Raw genomic sequence first — 11124 nt, forward strand, 5'->3', positions numbered from 1 at the left:
ATAATCAAAATAAAAATAATAAATAAAAAAATAGAAAAAAACCCATTACAATAAATACTTTTTACTAAACATTGATGTACCAGGCTATAAAGTCATACATTTAGTTTACTCCTATCTTTAATTTTCCCCATTGATTATATTTTTTATATAACTTTATTGAAATTAAATACAACATTCAATTATAAATCACTTAGTTGCTTACCTATAAAATGAATATAATTCGGATAATGTTAATTTGATGCATTTTGGCAGATTTTCACTTTTCATAAATTTTATCTGAATATCCCTCTCTTGAAATTTTACTCTCTGTTTTCCCCAAACACACAAAGTTTAAATTCTAAAAATCTAATATATATATTTAAAATTTAAATTTTACTTTTACTTCACAGTAGCATCAAATAAATAAAAAGCAAAGTTGTGCAAGAATGCAAAATTTGGCAAAACCAAATGTGAAACAGTAACGTGACATCATGATGTATCGAAACATCGCAATGTTTGAGTGGCGATGCATCATGATGGTGAAATCTTAACATCGTCCAGTCCTACTCACTGCATATTTAAAGTTTGGTTATATTTCTGCATACGCAATTTTTTTTGCACAGAAGGATCATGCGTCCGAGAGGATGCACAATAACTTAATTTTTTGAGACCTCTGTATGATTTTTGATGTATTTTACGTGTTATAGCACCTAAACAATATCATCATCATCATAGTTGGCCAGGCAGCCCAATATGAGCCAATGCCTTCCTCTGAAGATTTCTCCATAACGACTTCCTAAACAACATCACTGTAAATATATTTTGACAAGTTTATATATCTTTCAAGTAGAAGCAATTTATCTCTAATTTATTTATACTTTAGTAAAATTTATAAATTTAAAAAAAAAAACATACCTTTATCTTCTTCTGAAATTAAAATTAGGATTTATAAAAATATTTCATTTTTAATAATAAGACAAAATTAAAAGTGTTGCATTAATTAAAATTAAATGTTTAATCTACATAAAAAAAAATAACAAAAAATATTTGTTAATGTATATAATTCACACATTCAAGTAGGTTCATAGCTAGAATTTTATTTTGAAATATATTACAACTACAATTCAAATTAATATATTTTCCTCTGGAAACATTTTGAATTGGAATCCTGTTTGCAATTCTTAATACAATTTCACAATTCAAATTAGCAACTTAATTAAGTTATAATTTGTTAATTCTTTTAGCTTTATTAACCCCCAGAAACATTCATCGTAATGAAATATCAAGCTTTTATGCACGTAAAATATCTGGGTTCGGGAGTCACCTTTAACAATTTAGACTTCGTTAAAGTTTTCAAGTTACCAAAATGATTGAACTGAACTAGCTTAGTATTGGAAGAAGTCAAACACAATATTCATGACTACAATTATCAACACTTTCTATTTTATATGAACATATCCATTTACTTCAACCTTAAGATAAATATTAAGTTCGCTCTAGGAATAAAAAAGGGCAGGGTGCTTCCTCTCAGAAAAGGGCACTCACTTAACACCGTGAAATTTTTTATCAAAATGTGTAATATTATGTAATAACTGAATTTTATCCTCAACAATTTTTAAATTACCTTCTAATACTATTTTATGTGTATTTTTAAAAGTAATTTTCTCTCAGAATCAGAATAAGAGAAAAATTTGTAATTTATAAAAATAATGAAAAGAATGCTGAAAGACAATATCTGCGCATAAATTTTTTTCAAAAAAACTATAAAAAAAAAAGAATGCAAAAAAGATTGAACTGATAAACAGCTTGAAAGCTTCTTTCTATAATTTAAACTGAAAATTATGAGAAAATTGACATTTAAAAGTGTATTTTATTTTTTTAAAAAATAAAGGTTTTTACTTTAAAAAAATTATCAATATCTTTTTTTGAAAAAAAGAGATACTTGTAAACATTTAACCAGTTGACAATAATCATAATGATGTAAATATTTGTAATAGTAAACAGAATTAAACCTATAAACACAGTGAATTTTACCTAGGCGTAATTATTATTTAAACAGTGAACTTATATTTTTTTAAATGGATTATGATTAAAAAGGCAGTGTTTTTAAGGGATGATGTCTTATTTTTACAAAAAGAGCCAAGAGAGCAGATTTATTTGGATCAAAGGGCAAGCAGAGCGGGCTGCCCTTCTAAAAGCACTGGAGGAAAACACTGTAGTTACTATATTACTTTTTTATTACTGAACAAAAATTATTATGATTTATCATTGAAAACTACATTACTATTTATTATTGAAAAAAATTAAAGAAAATAAATTCAGATACTTACTAGCTCTTCTTGCAGCAGATGGATTCATGATCAAAAATTCTTTAACTGATCTGAAATTACAAGCATATTACATGAAAATAAGAAATCTCTTAAATAAAAATAAATAAATAGAGCATATATATTAACAGTAATTTTTTTTATCATTTGCAGAAAAATAACAATGCAAAAAATAAATAAATAAAAAAATCAAATTCAAATAAGATGTCGAATTATATAGGAGTTGAAACTTTATCATAAGGTATGGAGGCAAATGGCTTGGTAAACCTGATTTGACCTAAATTATACAGGTAAAAAAAAAAGCTATGACGCACAAAACTAAACAAGAAAATGCTAAAAAAATTACAATAATAATTTTTTAATTAAATTAAAGGGGGGAAATGAAAGAATTATGTTTGTGAATAAACTTTGCCTCACCTCATCAATTGAATGATACACAGCACATAAAATAAAAAAGTGAACACCCTGAATAACTTTTGATCCAATAATCAGGACAATTCCATGATTACTCTTTGTACACATCAATTTGCTTTTACTTAAAAGCTTTTGGTTTCAAATGAAATAATTTTTTGCAAAATAACAAGGAAAAATGTCTACTATTCATATTTATACAAGAAAAACGATAAATTTTATAAAATAGTAAATTTGAAATATGGTTACTCTTGTTAGCTGAAAAAAATGTGACAATGCAAATTCACATTAATGATTATATTATCTAAACCAGGGGTTTCCAACTTACATGAGGCCGGGGGCTGCACTTAAAAACACCAGTCAAAAGGCAGGCCTGAACTTTATCAAAATTTTATATAGGACTCTTATGTTTGAAGGAATATTAAATATTACTGTCAGGTTTTTATCATGTTGTACAAAACAAAAGTATTGGATTACAAATTAAAATAAGAAGTAGATTTTTACCTGGGAATTTTTTTTTTTTTTTTTTTGCACTGTTGGTATATTAAATTTCACAGAAACGAAGAAATTAGGTGTTTTTTAAAGAAAATTGTTGGCAAAAAAATGACAGCTAATATATTTTAGCTCGTGGGCCGAGGCGCCAGTTGGTAACCACTGATCTAAACTATATAATAAAATCTTATTATTTCAAATAATTTCAAGAAAAGAATATAGAAAATAAGAAAACCTGTCAAAATGTAATGTCAGTCCCCATGGAATTGCCCAGAAGTGTTTCCTTAATAAATGTTATACTAGAAGCTAAGAGTAGATAGAACATAGGATTTATGTGGTCATGAACAAACACAAAGAGAAACAGGTGGTAAATGCTAAACAACATCTTTTTTTAAAAGAAGCATTCTTCTCCAATCATTGTGGTGAGAATAAAGGAACCTTATTGGTAAGTTTTTCATTGGAAAACATCCATCACCAAAAAGAATTAGATATGGATGGTTGACTGAATATAAACAATAGACTAAGACCGGAAGAAATGTAGAAAACTTCAGGCGTATCCCTCCGCTTACAAGGCGATGCGTGAACAGGCCTAATATTCTAGGAATTCTTATTGAGAATTTTGTTCAAATTCACATGAAATTTTACCATTTATAACAGTTATCTGAAATTCATAAATTCTAAAAGGCCGTGAGCCTAACAAAAATGTAAGAAAATTAATATTACAATACAAATTAAGTATAAGGTTTGCCATATTTTGAGTGTCTTCCCTTATTTGACTAAAACTACGTAAAATATAGCCGTTCGATATTCTTTGGGTAGCATCATAGCATGTTTTCGAGGTCTTCCGTATTCATTTATTATGTTGAAAGTTAAATTGAAAGAGCACATGATATTGCAAACGCTACAAGAGTAATAATATTGAATCAGGGTTAGCAAGGTTTAGGACAGAAGGGATTAATGCACAGTTTAAGCCGTCCTGTCCAAAACCCTTTTGTCCAATTGTCTTAAACTGTCCAAAACCCTTTTACTCAAAATATGTTGCAATTTTATCAAAACAATATTTAAAAGGTAAAATAAACATAGAACTAATAACATATTGATAATTAAATCTACTACAGAGTATTTGTTTATAAAAGTATAATGTTTTATTAATATTGTCTGACTCTTCAATTTAAACATTAAACAAAGGAAGATTAATCAGTAATCCAGTTCAATTGGTCCTCTCATTCAATAGTACATAACTGAAGTTTGACCTTGCCATACAGGTTAAGTAAGTTATTAGGGACTGAGTGCTTGGTTAGTCATAAACAGGTTTATTTATCTATAGTATTATTCAAGAATACTTTTATTTCATTCATGTTCATTTCTTTTAGCATAGTGGCGATACATCACCCCTGTCACTAACTGAAACTGATGTTATGCCCCTCAAAACTGTTAATACATTTTTCAGTTATTTTGTATTTCCAATTTAAACTAATATATTTATATTTAAAAACATTTTTTTTTTAATAGATGTCTTTTTTATCATCCTGTAAAGCAGAAATTATAGCATTTATTTAAAAAAAATATTGTGAAAAATAAAAGGCTAATTTTTAAACAAATTTAGTATATTTTTTAAAAAAAATCATTATTTTTAATATTGCATTATTAATCCTTATGCAAAAACATTATTTATCAGTATTAAAAGCATATTTATATTTAAAGGATTTGGTATTCACTTTTGTTGTTCAATGAATTGTGGAGCTTCAAAAATTATAAACCTTTTCCTATTAAATTATATTATTTTCCTTTAATAAGTTAAAGTAAATTGTATAAAAAAATATCAAATATTCATTGATACGTGTAATTATTATGTGTACAATGGTTACCCCTATAGAATTTTTACCTTTTACCTAAGTTCAAGGTTTTGGACACTTTAAGACAGTTTTATTTAGTTTAGGACAGTTTTATCCAGTTTAAGACAGTAAGACCCACGTGTCCTGTCCAAAACCTCAACCCTGTATTGAATGGCTCGCTTTTCCAAGTTTAGGCGAAAAAATCAATCAAATGTAGTAACCTGGAAGTATTATGATGAATTTTAATCACAAAAGTCATCTGCTCTTAGCTTCACACGATCAACCATCCATTTCCTAGACGGTGAAGGAGCAGTAACCATATATTTAGAGAGACTGCTGCATTAGAAATTCTTATAACTACTTAAAAGTTTTTTGTACATTGCTGCTTGGCTCAACTGGCAGTCAGATGATGAGGGACTTTACATTGTTAACAGCAATTTTTTAAAAAGTGTTAAATTTTTATTAACATTCTGATACTTTTTTTTGACCGCTTCAAAAAAAAATTCACCAATTTTTATAAAAATTTGGTGATATTTCTGTATTGTGACCTGTAACAAATAAGGGGAGATTTAACTTCCAGGCAGAGGCCCACGAGAAACTGAAAGAACATCACAGAAAGGGACCAACTCAAAAGGTATAACTCGTAGTTGCCCCTGGGAAAACATCAACATATCTTTTTTAAAAAAAATTTCTTAGTTTAAAATCTATTTGGCACCTAGGGGATTGTAGTTTAGGCAACAGATCACGATTCAGTATGAAAATACCCATAATCAGTAATGAAAATATAACTCATTTGATACCTCTTTTTTTTATTTATTATTTTTTTTACAAAAAGTACCTAAAAGAGAGTATTTTATAAAACAAAACTTGTAGAGAAGTTTCTAACACAAAATTAAAATTAACTACGATTTTTTTTTCAGTAGAAAAAAAAGTACCTAACGACACTAATAACTTTTATAAATAATTGGAAAAGTATTCAAAATACATTTAGATACGCCAACATAAATAAAAATTAACTTAAGAAAAACGAAACTTAAATATCACTGTAATTTACAATATTAATACCTGTATGAAGAGTAAAAAGTAGACAGAAGAATCTCGAAAATAAAAACTACAAGTATAATTAATTTATTTTGAGAACTCAATGAAGCAATTTATTTTTATTTTTGAATTAGAGAATAACTAAATAGGATGACTAGTACAAATGCCAATATCATTTATCCCAGATAATCAGTATTAAATTTTAAACTCCTTAAATGAAAACATTTTTTGCGGAAAGAAAACAAAAATTAGCACGCATCAGGAAGCTAATATAAAGCAAGCACTTACGTATAAATTTACATGAGACATAAAAATTGTTCACAGATGTGTCAGTTTGTCAGAGGAAAAAAACAAACATGACCCAACAGTTACGGACAAGGATGAAATCTTTTTTTTGTATTTAACTTATGATTACGCTAAATAGTGCCGTAAGAGGAAATGAAGGTCATATCTTCTCAATGGCAACAAAAAACCGATTTGTTGTTAGTTGTGCTAGTTCTGATTTAGAAACGTCCCGTAGTGGACTGATCGTTAAGACACGGTTCCCAGCAGATCACCGAAGTCAAGCATCACTGGCTGCGGTCAGTCTGCGGGTGGGTGACCACTTGGATCAGTCTGCGTAGGGACCGAGGGTGTGCGGTATTGATCCTCGTTAAACTGTGCTACCGTAAAGTGCTCGACTTTGCGCGCAGGTCGTCGGGCTACCGAAGCGGGGGTGCTATCCCCTCCGCAGAGGATCAAAATTGTGATGGCATGCCTTCGGATCATCCTCAGGGATGTTTCCCAGACCGTCGCCAATAGCCCATTGTGCAGCTCTAGTGCGACGTAAATGAACAACAAGAACATGATTTAGAAACATAAAAAATTGATAATAAATTGTATTTTTACTTTAAAATTAATGAAACTTTTAACTCGATTTAGAAATATGTATTAACTTAGTTAATTACTTATTAATAATTAATTTGATAATTTAATTTTACAATTCTAAACTACAGACAGTTGTTGTTGTAGTTCATTTACGTCGCACTAGAGCTGCTGTTGTTGTTGTTGTAGTTGTTACTTTTACGTCGCACTAGAGCTGCACAATGGGCTATAGCCGACGGTCTGGGAAACATCCCAGAGGATGATCCGAAGACATGGCATCACAATTTTGATCCTCTGCGGAAGGGATGGCACCCCCGCTTCGGTAGCCCGACGACCTGCGCGCGAAGTCGAGCACTTTACGGTAACACAGTTTAACGAGGACCAATACCGCACACCCTCGGTCCCTGCGCAGACTGATCCAAGTGGGTCACCCACTCGCACACTGACCGCAGCCAGTGATGCTTGACTTCGGTGATCTGCTGGGAACCGTGTCTTAATGATCAGTTCACTGCAGGACCTACTGACAGAGAGGGGGTACCATCCCCTCCGCAGAGGATCAAAATTGTGATGGCACGTCTTCGGATCATCCTCCGGGATGTTTCCCAGACCGTCGCCAATAGCCCATTGTGCAGCTCTAGTGTGACGTAAATTAACAACAACAGCGACAGAGCCCTTAGTAGAGTGTGCTTTAATGCAGAGCTGCCATCTAGTGATGGAATTAGTAAATCCCTACAAAAATGAAATGAAAATAGAAAGGAGTATACAAAATTGAAAACTTAATTTTGGGAGGTTTGAATTTTTGTGTCCTTGAAAAGTGAGTCACTTAAGAATTTTTTAGAATTCAAAACAAGAATTTACTGACATTGTGAAAAAGTTTGGAAACAATTGCTGATAAATTCGGACGAGCAAATATTTCCGAAATAGAAAAGACTATTGAAGAAAATGAAGTTTTACAATTTAAATAATGTTTTTTCTTCCTTTCATAGAACTTAAAACAAAAATAAATTTGGTAAAATATTTTATTTTGTATAAAAAAAATTCCTTGATGTTACGTTGACATTTCGCTTTACACTTACCCTTAAGAGTATTTGATTACGAATTGAATTAAATTAAATTATCAGTTGATGCTGATTTAGTTGATTTTACTATGCTTGAACACTATTTCGAGAGCACAATAAGCTTGACATCAAAGATTTTCTTTTCCGCCCACACTGAAAGTGCCCTAAACCTTCTTTGAAGAAGCATTATTGACATGCATTTGCATTTCTGTGAAAATAAAGAAACATATTGGTCACGTGTACACGAGTTGGTTTCTGAATATAGATTTTTTAATTTAAGCAAAAGGGAGGGGGAAACACATTATTCTTAATCCATAGCTTAAAAATTATCTTGTGTGTGTTAATGTTAGCCTTTTCTGAAAAAGAATGGTTCTTCGAAAATTCGTTGCTTTGACGCTTCAGCTTTTTAACTTCTTCTAAAGAAGGAAAAAAAATTATAGTCAAAATTTTACTTAAAAGAAATTATAGACAGAGGCCGCAAATAAATTTCATGCAGATTAAAATTTAAGCGAGAGAAAAAACAACATCTGTGAAAACCAGCGAATCAAATAAAGAAGCATATTTGATTTTCGGGTGAAACAGAAAGAAATTGAAAGGAGATCGGTAGAAAGCCAATTTGATTGCTTAATGATTCTTATATCTAAGAATCATTAGGCAATCTATAATATTTAAGAATCATTAGACAATCAAGTTGGTTTTATCGTTTCTGAAAGAATATAAAATACCAGGACCGGAGGTTATTGATGGAATCAACAAATCGAGGTTGTTGTAAGCAGCCTGACTGATGCACTGACTTGTTTTGTTCGTTTGATTTTGGCAACTTTTTATTTTTAATTATATAGAAAATATATTAATAGAAGTGTTCTTTTTTTCGTCTAAGTTTGTCTTATGTTATAATCTTCATTAAAATATTTCTTTTTCTCAAAATGATCTGTTTATTTACAATTCTTTTTCTCAAAATGATCTGTTTATTTACAATTGTAATTTAATTTCAACAGTTTCTTCATCTTTTCTTAACTAAGGATTCGATAGTTTCCAACTATCTTTTTGTTACTTCCTCGCTTAAATATTAGCCTGTGACCTATAATTGCGTACTATTTAGATTAAATTCTTAATAAATATTTAAGCAATTTATATTAAGAACGAGGAAACGGAACACTCTGTTCATATATTTTAAAAATGCTTGTGGCACATGAAATCGCAATTTGATTAAAAACTTCATGTTTTGGTCTTTGGTGTCGCAAATAAATGTCTCAGTCAGAATTTTATCAAAATCTTAGGAATCACTGTTGAGGATAATGACAGCATAAATGGGTTTAAAATTAATTAGAAAATAGTAATAATCCAATTAATCAAACAAATAAATGTAGCAATCCAAATAATCAAACTAATAAATCTTGCAATCCAAATAATCAAACTAAAAAATCTAGCAATCCAAATAATCACCTTACATCCCTAATTAGTCTACGCGGCATACAACTGGTCTTTTATGATTTTGATTACATACATGCTATACGGTGACTGAAATTAAATTATCAGATTTTTATAATGTTCTTGTTTTCTATTGTTTTCACTTTTTTTTTCCCGTTAAAGCACAGGCGTAGTAAGCATATAATTTTTCAAAGTCATTTTTTATCACCTAAAAAATAATTTTTTATTAACAGTTTAAAACGTCACATTCATGCAAGTGTTATTTTAAGTATCATTTAAAGATTTTTTTTTAAAAAAATACATAATTTAAATAAAATTATTTAGCGAAACAAAACGAAATCAAAGTATTATTGGTAATTTTTAAATACATTTGAAAGCTCGTAGGAACCACGCAAAAACTATGCTACTTTGACAATTAACAGATTCGTTCGTGCAGGGTGAAATTGTGTTAATTATAATAATTTTTTTCCAACATAGAGTAATACTTTGCATAACAACTTTTTCTTTCTGTTAAATTTACAGTATAATTGTTACCGTGAATGGCTGAAATCAAGAGAATGTCGATTTTCACCGGTGAATGTCAACAATCACAGAGTCGCTTTGGTGAATGTCCGAAATATTTGTTATATCCCATTAGATATTACGTTATCCGTTAATATTATTTCATTTATTCGCTATTTTAATATCAAGGGATCGATTGGCTGAAACATCAGTGTTCGGAGAACAGATTAAATGCATATTGGGCAGTGGCAGTTGACCTTCAAAATACATTGATATAGGGCATACCGGGCAAATGTATATCGGGTAGAGGCACTTAACTAGAGCTAGTATATAATTCGGACATTAACCATAGAAGGTTTTATAGGAGAATACTTCATAATTTAAAATTAATTAAGAACATCTGTAAACATACTCTTAATATCAAAATGATAAAGTTTTATTTCAAACAAATAATAAACATAGTAAAGAAACATAATTTTTTAATTTTTATACTTTGAAATATCTAAAAATTCGTAAATATTTTCGTCTAATTTCTTTTTTTAAGCACAAATCCCCTCTTTTCTAGTGGTTGTTTAGAAAATGAATGTAAACACTATCCATCAATGAATCAATTGCGGCCACGCACCAAACACAAGATTATGCGCAAACACAGACGCGCATGATTATTTGAATTTCTATTTTAATTCACAATAAACGCGATAACTTTCCAAATTCTTGCAACCAAGAGTGATATTCAACAGCCAATCACAATGTCAAAAGCCAATTGCATTCTGTAGCAGAAACTATGGTTTAAAATTAGTTACCAATTCCTATGAAGATAGAGACCCTCCATTATCTAGTATTTGATTGGTTGATTTTGCCAATCAACCAATTAAATTCATCATTAAAATAATTAAATACAATGAAGAAATTTTTTAATAAAATGAGAAAAAGAGATGCTTTATTTGAGAAATAATAATTTTTTACTATAATTTTTAATGTTTCAGTCTGATTATAAATTTATATCAACTAAAAATGATCAAAAATGACACTTCAGAGATCTTTGCACAAAGGTCGTCTGCAACAAACCGCACCCGTGATTTGTTTAAATTAATTTCGTTATTTGCATTTGTAAACAGTCCATTTGTTGTTTCTCAGCAGACATGTCTCCTTTGATAAAGAAAGTTATTGTGTTCGGTGCATCTG

At 29.8% G+C, this 11124-nt stretch overlaps 1 protein-coding gene across 2 annotated transcripts in view; it reads right to left on the bottom strand.

The window, feature by feature from the left end:
* The window catches only part of Yif1 (Yip1d-interacting factor 1), a 30691-nt gene extending 24178 nt beyond the window's left edge, over window positions 1–6513 (bottom strand). Inside the window, exons 1-2 of one of the 2 annotated variants that reach the window (XM_016058561.4) lie at window positions 6374–6513; window positions 2310–2359 (exon numbers count right to left, since the gene is read on the bottom strand). In XM_016058561.4, coding sequence (XP_015914047.1) covers window positions 2310–2337 — 28 coding nt within the window. In that variant the 5' untranslated portion in view covers window positions 2338–2359; window positions 6374–6513. Of the gene's footprint in view, window positions 1–2309; window positions 2360–6109 lie in introns of both variants that reach the window. The other variant, XM_016058562.4, reaches the window with a different exon arrangement.
* Window positions 6514–11124: the final 4611 nt, after the last annotated feature.

This window comes from Parasteatoda tepidariorum, chromosome 7, assembly GCF_982258835.1.
Source record: "Parasteatoda tepidariorum strain Cologne lab strain chromosome 7, Ptep-v5.0, whole genome shotgun sequence".
In the NCBI taxonomy this organism is placed as follows: Eukaryota; Metazoa; Arthropoda; class Arachnida; order Araneae; family Theridiidae; genus Parasteatoda; species Parasteatoda tepidariorum.